We start from the raw sequence: 20,221 nt of genomic DNA on the forward strand, positions 1-20,221 counted from the left end.
ATGCATCATGCAAATGAGGCAGCCGCGGGTTCCGCCACGCCATTGGTTATGCAAATAAGCCTGCGCGAACGCCATTGGTCCAGCCTTAGCGGCGATCCTTCACATGACCGCAGTCGTGTGATGCAGCCACACGGAAGCGTTGTGTCCCAAATAGCCACTGACTCCCTATGTAGTGAACTAGGTAGGGTGTAAAACGAACGTTTCACACCGAAGTAGCGCATTATTTCTTTAATATAACGCCATCTGGCGCTTTCACGACGAAGTGTTTAGCACTTAGTGCGCCATTTGTGGGTAGAAGCCATAGCTCTACGACGTAGTGCACTCGGTAGGGAGCAGGGAGGTATTTGAGACGCAGCCGTTTTTTTGTTGGCGTGTGTTTGTGTATAAAGGCAACGAGGAAAAGCAGCGACGAAAACAAGACGACGGGAGACGTTTCGAGGCTGAAAGAGCTGCAAGGATTAGGAATTAAGATGCAGGTTTCTCCTGGCTGGACTGTCTTGTTGTTCCTTGTGTGCTGCTGCGGTGGTGTGGCGGTGGGAAGCAAGAGAAACGCGCTCCTCATCATCGGTAACTCACGCAGATCAGTGCAGAGCAGATCAGATAAAATGAGTAAAAACCGCGTCTCTTGACAGATTTGTGTATTTGAAAACGTTCCTCAAACGCTAATGCGTTGTTTCAGCTCGTAATAAGGACTGTTTACTAGTAATTATAGCGCCTGTTGTCCAGGCTTCACTTTGGGCTTAAAGGGGAATTCCACCAAAATTCAGTAATTCAGTCCTAGTAGAGATGGTGATGGGGACCAGGGCTCGCCATGTCTCACAAACAGGTGCCTTATTTACTCCCCAAAACCACCAGTGAACTTACACTCAAGCGTTTACATGGAAAAATAGTGGTAAATCAGGAAAGATGCGTTTTCTTCAGGGACTGTTTTAAGTTAAGTCAAACTTTTTAAATCCCACAACCAGGGAAATGAGTTACTACAGAAAGCATCTTCAAATCGCCATAAGAGTGGAGAGAATGAATCCCACAGATAAGACCCGATCGGTCAGATGATTAGTGCAGCATAGCTCACTGTTTAGATATTTTACCCCAGTTTTTTGCCTCTAAAAACGTACCAATTCTTGGCTGAATGAAGACAGAATCTCTTTTTTTCTTAATATTTCTTTATAATCGTGTTCAACGACTGAATTAAGAGTTTGCTAGTTCAGTTGTGTTTATCAGATAAAACCCAATTGGCTAGATCATCAGGACTGGTTGGCACCACAGAGATTCCCAGTGCTTATATGATGTATTTGCCCAAATACTGTAATATATTAGCTGTTATGCAGGATTCTACTGTGCCATGAGACGCCGTAAGACTATCATAGACTATTCTAGCCCCTTTAAGTCACCTGGCTTGGACTGTAATCTTCTTCTTCTTTCGGCTGCTCCCTTTAGGGGTCTCCACAGTGGATCATCTGCCTCCATCTTGCCCTATCCACTGCCTCCTCTACTTTCACACCAACCATCTCCATGTCCACCTTCACTACCTCCATAAACCGTCTCTGAGGTCTACCTCTTCTCCTTCTACCCGGCAGCTCCATCTCCAACATTCTTTGCCCAATATATCCACTATTCCTCCTCAACACGTGTCCCAACCATCTCAACCTGGCCTCTCTGGCTTTATCTCCAAACTGCTCCACCTTCACTGTCCCTCTGATCTGCTCACTTCTAATCTTGTCCATCCTTGTCACTCCCCTCCCAATGGACTGTAATGATCTGTTCTAATAAAACGACGGTGTTTTTGTGCAGCCGATGATGCCGGGTTTGAGACGGAGGTCTACAACAACACGGTGGTGCGAACTCCACACCTGACCGCTCTGGCCCAGCGCAGCGTCATCTTTCAGAACGCCTTTGCAGCCGTGAGTAGCTGCTCGCCCAGCCGCTCCACCATCCTGACCGGCTTACCGCAGGTGAGTTAACAAACCCCCTTTCATGAGATATGGGTAATACTTACTAGCCGGAGTCAGTCGGTGAGCGTGTTTCCTCTCGGCTCTGCTTGTGTGATCCGCAGCACCAGAACGGCATGTATGGCCTCCATCAGGGGGTGCACCACTTTAACTCGTTTGACGGGGTGCGCAGTCTCCCTCTGCTGCTGAAACAGGCCAACATCCACACCGGTGAGCGACTGGACCTGCTGAACCTCAAGATGTCCAGTAGAGATTACCTTTGATATACACATCCCAAGTCTCAGGATTAAGGATTAAGGATTAAGGAGGTTACTACTGGCAACACATTAGACCAACAATAGTGTCTAGAAGACATATATCCCCATATTTATACATCGTGTATATAATCTAATGCTGTATATAATCAGATGTCATATGTACTTAAACTGTAGATGTCAGGCAGGTACATAAGCCAATATATACAGTATATTAACTGGTTTACTGTATGTAAAATTATAAATACTGTAGATGTCAGGCAGTGCCATATCTCCATATATACACGATATATGATTTGATGTATATACAATTTAAAATACTGTAGATTTCAGGCAGTGCCACGTCCCCGTATATTTACAGCATATAAACTGATTTAGTGTATATAACATTATAAATATTGTAGATGTCAGGCAGTGCCATATCCCTGTATATATACAGTGTGTAAATTGATCTGATGTTTGTGAAATTAAAAACTCCTGTAGACTTTAATACCATATATTGTATATACACTGTAGACTTTAAGCAGCGCTGCATCCCCACACGTATTCCATATAAACTAAAATATACCGTTTGTCAACTGATACATATTGAAAATGAACTGAGGATTTGAGGTACTGCTATATGTTGAAATATACGGTAAACAAACTGATATATACTGCAAATAGCAGTGCTTGAAGTATATGTTTAAATATACAGTGTGTGTGTGTATAGAGAGAGAGAGAGAGATACTGTATACAAGCTGTAGACTTCAGACGGTGCAAGATAGCTGTATATACTGTATATAATGTAGATTTAAGTGCTACATCTCCATATATACAGTCCATAAAGTCTCATGTAGTGTATCTATATGAACAGATAGTGCATGTAAACGTATATTCTGTATGAAAACTGATATCTAGTGCATATAAACTGTACATTTAAACTGGCCACTACTGTATATACTGTAGACTTCAGGCAGCACTATAACCTGAGATGCAGTTTGATGTCCCTGATCTTGATTTTATCGCCGTCCCTGCAGGCCAGTGGCCTCATGAGTTCTCGAGATCTTAATCTCTTAAATTGACACACTATATGCCACCTAACACTGCCTTCAGCAGAGCTGCTAGAACTGGGAGCTTTTTTAAAACGGACAATGTAGGAGGGAAAAGGAAAGTTTTCCAGCTGGAAAACCGTGGAGTGAACATTACGTATTGAAATAAATGTGATTCTCTGTTGTTGTGGCAGGAATCATTGGGAAGAAGCACGTAGGTCCCGGCCCTGTTTACCCTTTTGACTTCGCCTACACGGAGGAGAACAGCTCCGTTCTGCAGGTGGGGCGCAACATCACCCGGATCAAACTCCTCGTCCGGAAGTTTCTGGACGGACAGAAGGAGGCGGAGAGAGGCGGAGGAGAGGCGCTGCCGTTCTTCCTGTATGTGGCCTTCCACGACCCGCACCGCTGCGGCCATTCGCAGCCCCAGTACGGAGCGTTTTGTGAGAAATTCGGGAATGGCGAGAGCAGAATGGGAAGAATTCCAGACTGGAAGCCGCAGTACTACACGCCGGACCAGGTGAAGGTACTGAATTTGAAATACTCTGTACCAGTGATATTGACTGACCCACACCTATTTGGTACCACTTCTTCTTATTATTATTATTATTACATATGACTATGATCTGCTGTTTTTGCTATGCGTTCAGTTTACGTTACAGAATTATTGCCATGTAATTACACAATGACATCACCACACAGTTACATTAAAAAAAATCAGTTCTTAGAAATCGGAGTCTGTTCGTCTGACTTGGGGCACCTAAGTAGTGCAACTGGTGTCTACCATCATCAAACTCGAGTCCCGATTAAATATCTCCTCCATACGAACAGAAATAAGGAATGGGTTGAACGTTTAGAGCTGTGAATAAGAAATAATTCAACTGTAAGTACAGGGTTTCATGGATAAACAGTATAAAACTGGAGACACTGAAGGAGTTATGATGGAGGTTGTGCTTTATGATCATCGGTTTGATTGCATGTGTTTTGTGAAGTTGTGACGTTTTCTGAAGTTTTATCCTCAGATGTTTGGATGTTCTCTCAGGTGCCGCACTTTGTCCCCGACACTCCAGCCTCCAGAGCAGATATAGCAGCCCAGTACACCACCGTCAGCAGACTCGACCAAGGTGAGGCTTGAGTATCTATGCAGGCTCCGCCCACAAATGCATAACCGAGCAGTAGTGAAAATCCCATTGAGTCTAATGCAGAATATGTTCCGTACAGGAAACTGACGTAAATATGACAATTTCAAGGTTCAATATCTAGAACCACGGAACTGTGCAGTGATATAATGAGCCTATACCTGAAAAAGTTGCTTGTGTTTTTTTTTTTTTTTTTGTTTTTTTTTTTTGGGGGGGGGGCAATTTGACAGCAGCTTAGTAACACCTTAGTTACCACCTGGGATACCATAGCAACAGCCTAGCAACGCCTTAGCCACCACCTGGGATGACATAACAACTACTTAGGAATACCTTAACAACCTCCTGGGATGACACAGCAACAGCTTAGCGACCACCTCAGATACCATGGCAACAGCTGAGTAACACTTTAACATCCACTTGGGATGACATCGCAACAGCTTAGAAACACCTTAGCCACCGCCTGGGATATACCGTAGCCATACCTAAGCAACACCTTAGCATCCACCTGGGATGCCAAAGCAACAGCCTAGCAACACCTTGACATCCCCCTAAGATGACATAACAACAGCTTAGCGACCACCTCAAATACTGTGGCAACAGCTGAGTGACACTTTAACATCCACTTGGGATGACATCGAACAGCCTAGAAACACCTTAGCCACCGACTGGGATACCATAGCAATACCTAAGCAACATCTTAGCAACTACCTGGATATCATAGCAACAGCCTAGCAACACCTTAGCCACCACCTGGGATACCATAGCACCAGTCTAGCAACACCTTAGTCACCACCTAGGATACCATAGCAACAGCCTAGCAACACTTTAGCAACCATCTGGGATACCATAGCAATACCTAAGCAGCACCTTAGCATTCACCTGTGATGACATAGTGACAGCCTAGCAACACCTTAGTCACCACCTGGGATAGCATAGCAACAGCCTAGCAACAACTTAGCAACACCGTCACAACCACCTCGGATACCATAGAAACAACATGATATTACAGCATAAACCTCAAATACAGTCAGTGATGTCTTTGAACTGCTTCTGTGTTTTAAGCGTTATTCTCTGACTCACTCAAGCCAACTTGTTCACAAACTTCTTTCTGGCCTGAGCCTGTTGTTCTCCTCCTGCTCCAGGTGTTGGCCTGGTGCTGCAGGAGCTGAGGGACGCAGGCTTTGAGAACGAGACGCTGGTGATCTACAGCTCTGATAACGGAGTTCCTTTTCCCAACGGACGCACCAACCTGTACGGCTCCGGCGTGGCTGAGCCCATGCTGGTGTCCTCCCCTGAACACAGGCAGCGCTGGGGGCAGAGCAGCCAGGCCTACGTCAGCCTGCTGGGTGAGAAACACAGACACAGCAGCCAGCAGGGAGGGACGTTTCTGCCTTTTACTACTTTAATATCCACGTTTATTACCAAAACTGTCCAAATCTCCTGAAGAGAAGATATTATATAGTATTACAATAAAAAAATCTCTGGCGTTTGCATGTGTATTGCTAGCATAAACATTGTTCCAAATTTACCATTCCAAAAAAATCGGGACGCTGTATAAAATGTGAATAAATGTAAATAGAGACGGAATGCAATGATTTGCATATTTAATAGATCCATATTTTATTCACAATAGAACACAGATCACATATCAGATACTGAAAGTGAGACATTTTGCCATTTCATGAAAAATGCTATCTAATTTAGAACTTGATGGCAGCAGTGCATCTCAAGAAAGTTGGGACAGGACCACATCTACCATTGTGTAGCATCCCCTCTTGTTTTATCAACAGTCTGTAAACGTCTGGGAAGTGAGGAGTTGCTGGAGTTCTGGGACAGGAATGTTGTCCCATCCTTGTCTGATGCAGGATTCTAACTGCTCAGTTTTGGGTCTTCTTTGCCGGATTTTCCGTTTCATGATGCGCCAAATGTTTTCTGTTGGTGAAAGGTCTGGACTGCAGGCGGCCAGTTCAGCACCCGGACTCTTCTTTGGCCCAGAGAAGATGGCAGCGTTTCTGGATGGTGTTGACGTGGCTTCTTCTATGCAGGATACAGCTTTAACCTGCGTTTCTGGATTGCACGGCGAACTATGACCACAGCCAGTAATTTCTGGAAGTGTTTCTGAGCCCATGCAGTGACTTCCAGTACAGAATCAGGCTTGTTTTCAATGCAGTGCCGTCTGAGGGTCTGAAGACCACGACCATCCAATACTGGCCTTCAGCCTCGTCCCTTGCGTACAGGAACTTCTCCAGATTCTCTGAATCTGCTGAGGATATTATGCGCTGTAGATGGTGGGACGTCCAAAGTCTTCACAATTTTATGTTGAGGAACATTTGTCTGAAGTTATTCCACAATTTTTAGACGCAGTTTTTCACAGATTGGTGAACCTCTGCCCATCTTTGCTTCTGAGAGACTCTAAAATGCTCTTTTTATACCCAGTCATGTGAATTATCTGCAAATTGCTCCTCCAGCTGTTTTATTAGTACCACTTCTCCGGCCTTTTGTTGCCCCTGTCCCGACTTTTTTGAGATGGATTGCTGCCATCAAGTTCTATATGAGTTAATATTTTTCATGAAATGGTAAAACATCTCACTTTCAGCATCTGACGTGTGTTCTGTGTTCTATAGTGAATGAATGAGATTTATAAATCATCGCATTCAGTTTTTATTCACGTTTATTCACATTTCACACAGCTTCCCAACTTTGGTGGAGTTGGGGTTGTAGTTTTAGAGCAGCTACTTTTGTACTTTTTTGTTGGAAAGCTGCTTTTATTTGCTCTGCAGTCATTATTTTACCAGAGTAACGTCAGGCTTACTGCAGAATAGGTTTAGACTGCGCCACCTACCCCGGTAAATTACTCAGTAACTACTGTGCAGTGAATATTTAAGTAATGTAATTATGGAGTTACAGCAGGAAAAACATCGTTTCTGCATGCTGTTCCTTTTTTGCATGTAACCTTTGCATCCAATAACATTTATACCTTTCAGACAATAATGATGTAATGATTACAGGAGGAGGAACTTCAATGTAGCTCGTCTGATTTAACTTCATGACAAAGAATGTCATATTTTGCTGCTATATCTGACCACAAGGTGGTGCCAGTTGCTTAGTTTGAGTGGCCAGAGTCGTACTGGAGCAATCATGCATTTAGTATTCAGGAGTCTGTTTGTCTGTTAACAGAACAGTTTAGCAAAAAATCCACATCATACAAAGTACATACCTAAATCATCACACACTTGTCCAAGGGGAATCCCACCCATCTTTCAAAATTTGTGCCTAATCCATTGATTTGAGTGATAAACATAGTGGAAACAGAGTGATTTGGTGTGAAATGGATCAGTTGTCTTTACAGTGCTGGTGATGGGAACCAGGGGTCGCCATGACTACAACACAGACATAGACACTATCCAGAACCGCCAGAGAACCCACACGAGTCTGTATACATTCATATATGGAATGTTGCCATTATATAACAATGTCTCAGGCATTGTGACCATTCATAACCATTCCATGTAGGGACCTTCTGTGAGGAGCTTTTAGAGGGGGACGTCTGGTTCCCATCACCACCACTGTGAACAGTTCTGACTCGGTAAGTTTCTCTAGAACAGAGCGTTTCACACCAAACCACTCTGAACGGCTCTGTTTACATCTTAAACATTTAGTTATGCAGATATTTAGAAAAATAGGTGGAGTTCCCCTTTAAGACTGCAGCTATTGCTTGGACTGATCTCTAAGTAAGGAACAATACAAGGCAACCAATCAGAACAGAGCTCATTTACATACCAGTCTTAGGCCTTATCCACACACATGGATGATGCTATTCATTCATTGCTATTTCTTCCTCTATTCCAGACATCACTCCCACCATCCTGGACTGGTTCTCGGTGCCGTACCCCTCCTACAGGCTGAGCGGACGATCCCCGGTGCAGCTTACCGGACGCTCCCTCCTCCCCGCTCTGTCCTCAGAGCCGTCCTGGAACACGGCCTTCTCCAGCCAGAACCTCCACGAGGCCACCATGTACTACCCCATGCGTTCGGTCCATCAGGGCCGCTACCGGCTGCTCCACAACCTGCACTACCGCATGCCTTTCCCCATCGACCAGGACCTGTACGTCTCGCCCACTTTCCAGGACCTGCTGAACCGCACCCAGGCACAACGGCCCACCGGCTGGTTCAAGACCCTCAGGGAGTACTACTACAGGGAGCGCTGGGAGCTGTTCGACACGCTCTCCGACCCCAGGGAGGAGAAGAACTTGGCCCTGGACTCTGCTTACAGTGCCATACTGGAGGGCTTGAGGGAGCAGCTGCTGAAGTGGCAGTGGCTGACCGAGGACCCATGGGTTTGCGAGCCGGACGCAGTGCTCGAAGCCAAACTGGAGCCGCAGTGCAGGCCACTGTATAACGACCTTTAGCGGCCCGCCATCCAGCAGGGTACATATGAGAATTCGGATATGCATGATGGTTTAATGTGCATATCTGATGTGTGTATATATAATCACTGCTGTCGGAAGGAAACCTCCCTAAAATGGTATTTTTACAGGAGAAGGAAAAAAACCTTCTTTTAATGTAAGTCAATGGAAGCAGATGTCATTTTGGGTTGTTTCTTTTGGTCCATTCATCATGAAATTTACACACAATGTAAAGGGTAACAGGTGCTTATATATATATATATATATATATATATATATATATATATATATATATATACATACACACACACACACACACACACACACACACACACGCAGTGCTGGTCAAATTTCATATTTTGTTGATTTTCCAAGCGACGATAATGTTAATAATAATCTTCTACAAGAATTCTGCAAATTTTTGTGCACAATTTATATTTATTTGGGTTTTAACTTATTGGAAAGCTTAAAACTTGGGTTCTGATTCTTTTCCGCTCCAGGGCTCACTTGTTAATATCCTGAAAGCAAAGCGGCACACAGGAAAAATAAAATCAACATTTTAAGTACAAGTTCCTTTTTCTTTTAATTTTCAGTTAAGAATTCAGAATTGGGTTTTGGGTCATATTGAGTTCACAGAAACCAAAATTTGAAGATTAAAAAACAGAAACGTTTGGAAAAAGTTCCTCGATGCCTTTGGAGTCGCAGTCCTTCGCATTTTTATTTTTAAATTAAAAGACATTGAGGAGTGTTTTTGTGCCTCATTTGAAACAGTCAGTCTTGTGGATTTGCAGCATCACAATCAAAGCAACATTGCTAAACCTTAATATCTGCTTTTTTATGGTCTGTTCATTAGAGTTTAATCGCTCTGGTTGCTGATGCTTGGCCACAAATACGCTCCACGATCCATGAGCTGAAATCAAACGTCTGTCTGCGCTTTTATTTCATGCTCTCGTAGATTAACAGCAGCTCATGCTGCAGGAACGATGTGAGAGTCTGTAGTCAGAGGCTAAAACAGGCAGGAGAGCAGCTTCCCTCATTTCATCATCAATGAAACCAGAATTCGCTTGAAAGTGGGTCTGGACCTGCAGTTCTGCTGGACCGGTACAGCTGTTGGTTGCAGACCTGAGTACATGGGAAAGGTTCACACGTCAAAACAGGTGGAATTCGTCTGCACCAAACAAGGCAGGTGTGGAAATTCCTCAATAGCCAGCTAACAGGCCAGCACTCGTGGCTGCGTTGTCTCAAAACTATGAGGTTTAATTCACTTACTCCAATGTTTTATATGTACATCTCTTAATATTTATACTGGATGTAAGCCTCTCAAACTCCTTGGGACCACCGGTGGCTCCAAACCGCACGTCATCATAACTTCATAACGTTCATATTCCATAAGCTCCATTCAGAAGCTGGGCGCCGTGTGAGGCTGTAGCTCTTCTCTCCAGTCTAATAGACGGTGATGTCATTTTAAACCCTTATAATAAAAGAAGCTGAACTCAGTTTGTTTTTCTACTGAAAGTCGACCCATTTTTCCCCAAATCTGGGCTCTAAACTATAAACAGACGGCGTCTCTTCAGTGATCTGCTCTGGAAACATCACTTTTAGAGAACAACACAAAGAGCGGCACAGATTTTTGGCTTTCAGCGGTAAATTGTGAGGGTATAGTGATGTGTGGAGATCATAAACACATGCTCTGTTAATCTGAGGGGATTTTACCAAAAAATAAATGAATAAAAAGTTACATTTATTTCATGCAGTTACTGAATAATTTACCCTACGAATTGGTCACGGAGATTCAGACGGACAAACCAAAACACACCCTGGAGAATAAGAGGTTAATTATTATTGAGTTCATTCGTTTTTTCTGGGGGGTGAAACTCGGCCACTTAAAGGGCCGCATTGAAAGTCTCAACAAAGCCAAATCAGCCAGCTGTGTTTTAATTTTACATTTACTAAACATTTTGCCATGACCCCAACTGGCCAGTGTTTTCAATTAAAACATGCCAAAACCACAACAGCAAAAATAGGCACTGAATACTTGACCGATTCCAAAATAATTTGCAATGTAAACAAATTGTTTAATATAAAACAGTGGACTACATGAGCTGAAGATCACTGTTAAACTTCTGTCCCCAATTCTGTAAACATACAGTCGGTTTTCTGGAACTGCCCATTTGCTTGAATTAGACACCCGGCACCTTTATTGTTTAGGGTGGCGCTATCCCATAGATCGTTGTTGGGAAGGGTCTTGGAGCACACATTTACTTGCAGTGCATGCTGGGAACTGTAGTGCAGCTCGTGGTGAAATGGGCTTATATGAATAGAAAATTGTAATTATTTTGCGGGCCCAATAGGATCGTGCCATTGCCCTGAATTAGCCCTCGGGCACTAGAGAATGCTTCACGATGGTCCGTGGCCCAGCGGGTGAGAAACCCTGCTGTCGACAATGTTTTAACATATTTCAACAAAAACGCCCAACAACTAAATTATTACACTCTGCTACTACGAAACACGAGTGCCTTCATGTGAGCACGATGTCAAAGATGATAAACACCCCTCAGCAAGTTAGCAAGACCTTTTGTGAGTGAGTCCGGATGGAATCTGCAGAGCTGTGATCTGGAAGGAATCCAGTTTGACACCCCTGATTTAAAGGATCTTTCTCAACATTCTCTGCTCGACTGCATTTCCTTTGCAGTGAATCAAATGACTGTAGCCAACGTTTAGATGTCAGGCTATGTTTAGATGGTTGGCCACCGTGATGAGGGGCTGCATCAAAATGAGCAGGATGGAGAGATCGGTAACTCGGTTTTTGCTTTAAATAGAATCATCAGCTTGGTTGTAGCTCAGACGCCGGGCAGGACGACCACGGGCCCACGTAATGAGGGCTGGAATGTTGTAGAGCACATTGTGCAGAGCAGTTTTTCAAATGAGGTTTGGACTAAACGTTTCGGAATGTCGGAAGCGACATAAGGTTTTCAGTGCCATCGGACCATCTGTAGAGAAAACCCGCCTGTGTTTGCGAATTTGTTCCATTTCAAACTTGATCCTTTTTACAAATTCAGTCTTGTGGTTGATGGTTGTTTGTGCAAATAAGTGAAGAATTAAATGACCAATTAGTCCAGATAGGGTTGAGGTAGCAGTCAGGAAAGTAGAGATTCCCAAATGACCCTGCCCCCCACAGCTTACTCCAGCTTATTCCAGTGGACTCCAAGCTGCTCCCAGGTCAACTTGGAGATATAATCCTTCCAGCAGGTCCTAGGACAACCTTGGGGTCTCGTCCCAGTTGGCCATGCCTGGTAAACCCCCACTGGGAGGCGTCCAGGGGGCCTGAACCACTTCAACTGGCTCCTCTCAATGTGGAGGAGTAGCAGCTCTAGTCTGAGCTCCTCCCGGATGGCCGAGCTCCTCGCCCTATCAAGTAGGGTGTAGCCCAGTGATGAAAGCTCATTTCCACCACTTGTATCTGTGATCTCATTCGGTCATTACTCAAAGCTCATGACCACAGGTGAGGGTCAGGATGTAGACCAACCGGTAAACAGAGCTTCGCCTTATGGCTCAGCTCCCTCTTCACCACTACAGTCCAGTACAGTGACCACATTACTGCTGCCAACTGTCCCAATCCCTCTTCCCATCACTTGTGATCAAGACCCCCAGATACTTAACCTCCTCCACCTGGGGAAGGTCCTTTCTCCTTCCCTAGAGTGGGCATGACATCCTTTTCTGGGCTAGGACCTTTCTGCTAGTGCAGAACTGATATCAGTGGCCAGTGCCAAGCTATTATTGTCAAATTTACCAAACTGACCATCATCACCAGCTTGTATACTTGTTTGAGAACCACTGACTGTAAAATGATCTGAGCTGTGTCTCAGATTAAGAACTCTGTTCCGAGACCATTTTCATGACTTCTCTTTCTAAATTTGCATACACACACTTTTTCTAAGCCGCTTATCCTTTTGGGTTGCGGGGGGAACTGGAGCCTATCCCAACAGTCATTGGGTGGAAGGCAGGATACACCCTAGACAGGTCACCAGTCCATCGCAGGGCAGAAAGACAGACAGACATTTACATTTACGGCATTTGGCTGTCGCTCTTATCCAGAGCGACTTACAATTTGATCATTTTACACAGGTAGGCCAAGGTGGTGTTAGGAGTCTTGCCCAAGGACCCTTATTGGTATAGTGTAGGGTGCTTGCCCTGGTCGGGGATTGAACCCTAGTCTACAGCATAGAAGGCAAAGGTGTTAACCACTACACTAACCAACCAACCAGACAGACATTCACTCACACACACAGGGGCAGTTTAACGTGTCCAGTTGGTCTGACTGCACATCTCTGGACTGTTGGAGGAAACCGGAGAACCTGGAGGAAACCCACGCAGAAAGGACCCTGGTCACCCGCCTGGGGAATCGAACCCAGGCCCTTCTTGCTGTGAGGCAACAGCGATACCCACTGTGCTGCCCTACTGTTTGCATTTTTCCCCCCATGTATTCTTTGTTCAGAGACAAATTCAACTTTCACATGTGTCCTGTTTGATTTCCTCTGTCCAGATCCATCAGTCTAATGTGGCCATTTTAGCTCCACGTTGGGCTGAAAACACAAAAAAGGTGTCTTTCGACAAGCTGCATCCCGTCCAGTCGTGACCGCTGACACGGCCGAATCGAAGCAAACCGCATTAGGCCCCATTTCCAGCTCGGGTTGCGTGACTCATTATTCGCTTTTCACCTATTATCATTGTTTTTTCCTGAAGCAAGTTATGAAACGTGAGAAAATCATACTTAATCGCATCAACGCGAGACCCCTTTTAAACTGCAGCACTGACGCTCCATGAAAACGTTTCAATACCGAACGGCTTCCCTTGTTTTGCTTCTTGTCTTGAGCTGTTTGTTAATTTTGCCAGTTCATTTACATTTATTTACTTTTACTTTTAAGCGCAACCAGTTCCTTTTTAGGAGATATTTCTGAAATCAGATAGGAAAATATGCGGAAAACAAGAACTTCAGGATAGAGCCGTTAACACGCAAAGAACCATTTGCATGCTTAACAGATTCTTTGCATGGTGAAACTGTTCTTCAGATTAATGGGGAACATGTATAGTTCTATGTAGAACCTATTTTAAGATGCTTCTATATAGCACCAAAAAGGGTTCCACTATTGTAACAATAGAAGAACCCTTTTTGGTGCTATATAGAACCAATTTAAAAAATGAAACACACATTCTCATTCAGTCTGAAGAACCATTTCACCATACAAAGAACGTTTTGAGCATGTAAATGGTTCTTCGCGTGATGACGGTTCTGTATAGAACCACTGTCTTTACTAAAGAACCCTTGAGGAACCATCTGTGTAATTGTAGCTGCTGGCTGGACGTTTTTGGGTCTCGGTCCAGCAGCGACACCGAGGTGTTTAAAAACTCCAGCAGCATTGCTGTGTCTGATCCACTCAGACCAGCGCAACACTCACTAACACGCCACCACCACGTCAGTGTCGCTGCACTGCTGGGAATAATCCACCACCCAAATAGTACCTGCTCTGTGGGGGTCCTGACCATTAAAGAACAGGGTGGAGAGAAAGAGACAGACTACAGTCTGTAATTGTAGAACTACAAAGGGCATTTATGTGGTCAGTGGAGGTCCACGTCTCTCCAGCCTGTTTAAAGTTTCCTGAAGACCACCTGGACGAGCCAGAGGGCTACTGAATTAATATAATGTGGATGATGAGGCAGAAATGGATCTTTGGCTTAAACGGGAGATGAGAAACTGAACACTGCGTTCCAGCTTAAGAAGCTCATCCCAGCTTTGAAACATGGCGGTGGCAGTATCACAGCTTGGGGCTGCTTTGCTGCTATTGCCACCATTTCATGCGGCTATGAGTTCTGGACTGTGTGGAGAAATTCTCCAGGAGAATTTTAGGGCGTCCACCTCAACGGTAGGTGGGCAAACACTAAAACCACCAGCGTGCCTATAAGGAACGGCTGAGGAAGAGGAATTACTGCATTTTGGAACGGCAAAAGTCCAGGTCCAGACCTTAGTCCAATAGACATTTTGCTATGTTATTTATTTGGTTCTCTTTATTGTTATGAGTTCAAAGAAACGTGTGTATATATAATGTATGTTTATAAACACATCAGTCATAAAGTCATAAAGTCATAAAGTCATGTTCTCTTCTTGTTTGGAATTTTCCTCCCCGGAAACATGAATCACCTCCTCGAGAGGAGGAGGATGATGGTGGTGATGATGAGGAGATGAAGGGGGGGGGGTGTTAATATAAACTCCAGCAGCAGCGATGGGGGGTGAAGAAGAGTCATCAGAGCCAGCACGCGCGCACACACCCACACACGCGCTCTCACAGACGTTATGGAGACCTCCGCGCGCTCAGTGCTCGTGCTCGCCGCCGCGCTCGTGCTCGTGTCGTGCCAGCCGGCGGACGCGTGGTACAAGCAGGCGACCGGACCCAGCTACTACTCGGTGGGCAGAGCGTCCGGACTGCTGTCCGGCATCCGCAGGTCACCGCACGCGCGCAGGGCAGAGAGCGACACCGGGACGGCGGAGACGGACACACAGACCGGGAGCGAGCAGGAGATCAGCCCGCTCAGCCAGAGGCTACCCCCCGCGCTCAGGAACATGGTAACCCCCCGCATATCACTCACACCAACGCAGGACACGAGGGGCCAAAATCTCTTAAAGATTCGATTCGATTACCGGTGCTAAGGAACCGATTAATCTCAAGTTCCGGCACGATTCGATTCGATTCGAATGTTTTAAACTGACGACAAAGAACACAGACGCACAAATTTGACTCTTAAAAAGACAGTTCTATTCAGAACCAAGACTTCTATGTGCATGATGAAATGGTTCTTTGCATGGTGAAATGGTTCTTCAGGTTGATGGAGAATGTGTTGTATGTCTATAGAACTTGAAAATGGTTCTGTATAGTACCAATAATGGCTCTCTTATTCTTACTGACTGCGTACAAAATTGCAAGAACCCTTTTTGATACTATGCAGAACCATTTGAAATGGTTTCCTGTATAATTCCTGGTTCTAAACAGAACACTCTCTTTATTAAAGAACCCTTAAAGAACCACCTTTTTAAAAGTGTAGTTATATAAAAACGACCGAATAATTTCATGAATTTTCGATTAGATATGATATAATGTTGATGCCGTTGATGACCTCCTCCAGATTAAAGTGCGAGTCTCCAACTTTGCTGCTTTCGGCTTCCAGCGACGCCAGATGTTGCTCGGATGCTACTCAATGTGTTGATGCATCTATTAATATATTTATAAACATATTTATAAACATGCTACGTCACAGACATGAAAAAAGACTCAATCGCTGATCCCACTTCTTCCTTCTTGTCCGCGTTTTGCGCGCCCTGCGCATTAAACGCGAGAAAGCACTAAGAACGCGTAAAAGCGCGCACCCTGCGTAAAAGCGCATTAAAGGTGTAAAAGCGCATTAAACGCGTAAAAGCGCGCACCCTGCGTAAAAGCGCATTAAACGCGTAAAAGCGCGCACCCTGCGTAAAAGCGCATTAAACGCGTAAAAGCGCATTAAACGCGTAAAAGCGCGCACCCTGCGTAAAAGCGCATTAAACGCGTAAAAGCGCATTAAACGCGTAAAAGCGCGCACCCTGCGTAAAAGCGCATTAAACGCGTAAAAGCGCATTAAACGCGTAAAAGCGCGCACCCTGCGTAAAAGCCCCAGAGCGCGCACTATCGTCTACAGACGGAGTCATCCGTCCGAGGGGTGCGGTTGCTAGGCGAGTTAGAATATTTGGAAGCGCAGTTTTTATCCAGTTGTGATTTTATCTCATTATTTATTTTTATTATTATAGTTTTTCCGCAGCTCCGAGCGCAAAAGCCGCATTTATACAATCAACCTCACGCGCTTAAACTCGCGCTGCGAATCCGGAGAGAGTGACGTGTCGGAGCTGCAGCTCATCACAGTTCAGTTCTCTAAGTGAAGCTCCTGATTCCCAGAAAAAAAACACGCAATTTACGCACGTAATCATAACAGAGGAGGAGGAGGACGCAGCCTTCAGCTCCACTCAGTAACGCATCTCTCTGGATTCGGGTCTGCGGGGCCTCCCAGACACAGAGAACAGCAGAGGTTCTAAATAAGCTTCAGAAACTTCAGAGCTTTCCAAACAGATGATGATCACAGGAAGGAAATCATTCCCAAAATATTCCTGACTAAAAACCAAACCCACTAAAGAAACAAAGCAGAACCACAGAAGACCTTCCTTACAGAACCGAGGTTCTCTGTCTGTGTGGACGCTCTTCATTCTCTAAACTGAAGGGTTCTTTACGGAACCAAATGTGGTTCTTCAACAACATCGCACAGAGATGCTTTCTGTCACCTTTATTTTACTTCAGGTAACAGAAAATAAATAGAAATAAAAATTATTACTCAGCTTTGTATATAGACAGACAGACAGACAGCCAGACTGACAGACAGACAAAGAGCCAGCCAGCCAGCTAGACAGATAGCCAAACAAACAGAGGCAGACAGTCAGACAGATAGACAGTCAGATAGCCAGCCAGCCAGACAGATAGCCAGCCAGACAGACAGACAGCCAGCCAGCCAGCTAGACAGCCAGCCAGCTAGACAGACAGACAGTCAGACAGACAGCCAGCCAGTCAGTCAGATAGCCAGACAGACAGACAGATAGACAGACACAGAAAGATAGACAGACACAGAAAGATAAAAAAAAATACAGTAATTGTAATTTACAGTATACAGATAGATGATAATAATTATATATAAACAATCATTATTTTAGCTATTTACCAAAAACACAAAATACAAACAATGTTTTAAAATTTCATAACTTCATATTTTGGTACTAATTAAATAATTAAAAATACAATTTTACAAGAAGTCTCTAAAGAAAGTGTACGTTACAAACATGTTTGTTCTCTCACTGGGTGAAGAGGGGGGCCGGTCTGAGAGGTCTGGGGGGGTCCAAATCAAACGTCCAACTGTGGGCCGATACGGGCTTTATATAAAATACATGAAATGTTTATAATTGTAAATAATCTTTCAGGCTGGAGTGAAATCAGACCCCCCCCCCCTGCACTGCTGATGACGTGGTCTCGCTGTGTTTGTGTGCAGGTGGTCTGCGTGAAGGAGATCTCGCCCAACCTGCAGAGCTGCGAGCTGACCCTGGACGGCTCCAGCGCCTTTCGCTGCAAAGCAGACGTCCTGCTGGCCCTGGACGCGCTCGAGTGTGCGGGCGTGTGAATAAAATGATACACGCTCGCCCCCCTCCACATCCCCCCAGTCCCCTCACCAACCAACCCCACCCTGGAATGGCACTCCTCAGGGGTCCAAGCACCGAATGTGCTGGAGCTCTGCTGCTTTTGTTAATTTATGAATATTATTATTATTTATTACTTCCAGAGACGGACTGGAGACACTGAATGTTGGTCCATTTCACACAATGTGGAGAAACTAGCTGCTTATAAAAGAGAAAAGTCGACTACAGCCCAAAGTGTGTGTGTGAGAAAGTCCTGCCCCCCCACCACCTCCGCACCATCCATTGTCCATGAACTGTCGACTCTCTCGAATAACGTTTTCTGTATTTTATTTTTTGTAAAACTGGACAGTGTGCGTTTTTAGTTCGGGAAAATAAAAAATAAACATGAAACTAATGTCAAACAGTCCTGTTTACACACTGTAGTGTTGCATAATTACACAAAAAAACACTGGATTGTCAGAATAAATCACATTTTTGATCTTGCATAGTTACATGGTCTCATTTCAGGGTAAATATGTTCATAGATAAAAAAAAAATAAGGGTCAAACATAAAAAAGAAAAAAGCCAAAGAATTACAAAAAAGTAAAAATTCAGGTCACTCCACTGGATTCGTTCGAAGGGAAACGGAGGCACATAACGGTCTTTAAATAATATAAATATTTACACGCATTCATCACACAAATAAGGCACAGCAAGTGTCTAAGTTCGGTGTAAAGTGTAAAAAAGTCTAAAAGCACAAAATCACTTCAAAACTTCTGCTTCAAATCTGAATAAAGCAGATAAAACTGACCACCGTCGACGTGCAGGAACCAAAATAAAGGTATTTAAATTTTTTTCAGGTCTACAGGGGTGGGCAAAGTTAGAGATCACACTTCGTTTATTTCATTTCCAGTCAAACGACCATTAAATATTAAATTATTCATTTTTCAGTGAGAAAAGGTGAAACTGTAAATCATATTCAACCGAAAATTTCACAAAAGCCTCATCAACAATATATATATATATATGTCTTATAACCATTTGTGGTTTTTCCGGTCTGACATACTTCTCATGCTCTGTTGTTCTTTACACTGTACATAAATTTCATGATGAATGGACCAAAAGAAACGACCCAAAACGACTCGGAAAGACGTCTGGTTCCATTGACTTACATTACAAATGAAGTAGGTTTTTCCTTCTCCTGTAAAGTTACCATATTGGAGATACATGGTTTCTTCCTACAACAGCGACGTCTGTCCGTCCATCCATCCATCCATCCATCCATCCATCCATCCAAATCTGCAGACACACCTCCAAAGTTCAGTCTTAGAAGTTGGTTGCACATTTTCCGCTTCTCAGTAGTTTCCTCTTTATTCTGTAAGCAGATTATCTCACATTTAATCTCAAAAACATCCCCAGATAAACGAGTAACTTGTCATTAATGTCTGTTCTGACTGGAAATGAAAGAAATGAAGACACTTTTACGCAGAACTGTACTGGAGATAGAAAGCAGACGTGTTCCAGTAAGCCTGGCTGCTGTGGGGGTGGGGGGAGATGGGACGGGGGGTGTCGGCGAAACGAAGGGAATGAAAACACAATCCTCCGTCAATCATTAACTCTGGTGTTCAAACACAGAGAGTATGGCAAATATTGACCGGAGGAAAACACTCCGGCACGCACGAATGACCTAACTGACCACCGACCCTCTACAATACACAGTGTAAACACACCCCAGCACGCAGTGCAGTCTCTACCAGCCGCTCGCGTGTGGAGTAAAGCGAATCGGATTATGGTGCTCCGATTATTGGGCTTCAGATAATCGACAGGAAGCTGTGAATCATGAAGAAATGATGGTTGTTTCCAGAGCAGATTCTAAACAGACTCGAAGAGCTTTAGAACATCAGGCTCTAAGAAAATATATGTATTAATGATTTACGCATTTATTAATCAAGTTATCAATTTGGCAGGACCGAATCATGAACCAACTCCGAGAACCATTTGTCTGCTTCACTTAGTGAAACTGTTCTTCAGACTGATGGAGAACTTGTTATATATGGCTCTAAGTAGAACCTCTTTGAAGATGGTTCTTGATAGCCGCTATTGTAACAACAGAAGAATCATTTTTGGTGCTACATAGAACCATTTTCAAAAACAACACGTTCTCGATCTGAAGAGATGTCAAGTGTTCGTGGTCCTACTGTCATTAC

The 20,221-nt window shown here is 44.2% G+C and overlaps 3 protein-coding genes across 3 annotated transcripts in view; 2 read left to right on the top strand and 1 right to left on the bottom strand.

Annotated features, from left to right (window-relative positions):
* The first annotated feature begins 360 nt into the window (after positions 1-360).
* Positions 361-9,021, top strand: sgsh (N-sulfoglucosamine sulfohydrolase (sulfamidase)). The gene is made up of 7 exons (XM_017683229.2): positions 361-567; positions 1,792-1,952; positions 2,054-2,159; positions 3,429-3,760; positions 4,277-4,358; positions 5,516-5,719; positions 8,223-9,021. The coding sequence occupies exons 1-7, from the start codon at positions 471-473 to the stop codon at positions 8,780-8,782; spliced, it is 1,542 nt and encodes a 513-aa protein (XP_017538718.1). The 5' UTR covers positions 361-470; the 3' UTR covers positions 8,783-9,021.
* Positions 9,022-15,080: 6,059 nt separating this feature from the next.
* On the top strand, positions 15,081-18,522 carry npb (neuropeptide B). Its single transcript, XM_017683232.2, has 2 exons — positions 15,081-15,398; positions 17,891-18,522. The coding sequence occupies exons 1-2, from the start codon at positions 15,129-15,131 to the stop codon at positions 18,017-18,019; spliced, it is 399 nt and encodes a 132-aa protein (XP_017538721.1). The 5' UTR covers positions 15,081-15,128; the 3' UTR covers positions 18,020-18,522.
* Positions 18,346-20,221, bottom strand: part of gnav1 (guanine nucleotide binding protein (G protein) alpha v1) — a 76,426-nt gene continuing 74,550 nt past the window's right edge. The window contains exon 9 of the mRNA XM_017683231.2: positions 18,346-19,389. Within this exon, the coding sequence (XP_017538720.1) occupies positions 19,385-19,389 (5 nt within the window). The 3' untranslated portion in view covers positions 18,346-19,384. The remainder of the gene's footprint in view (positions 19,390-20,221) is intronic.

This window comes from Pygocentrus nattereri, chromosome 25 (assembly GCF_015220715.1).
Source record: "Pygocentrus nattereri isolate fPygNat1 chromosome 25, fPygNat1.pri, whole genome shotgun sequence".
Classification (NCBI taxonomy): domain Eukaryota; kingdom Metazoa; phylum Chordata; class Actinopteri; order Characiformes; family Serrasalmidae; genus Pygocentrus; species Pygocentrus nattereri.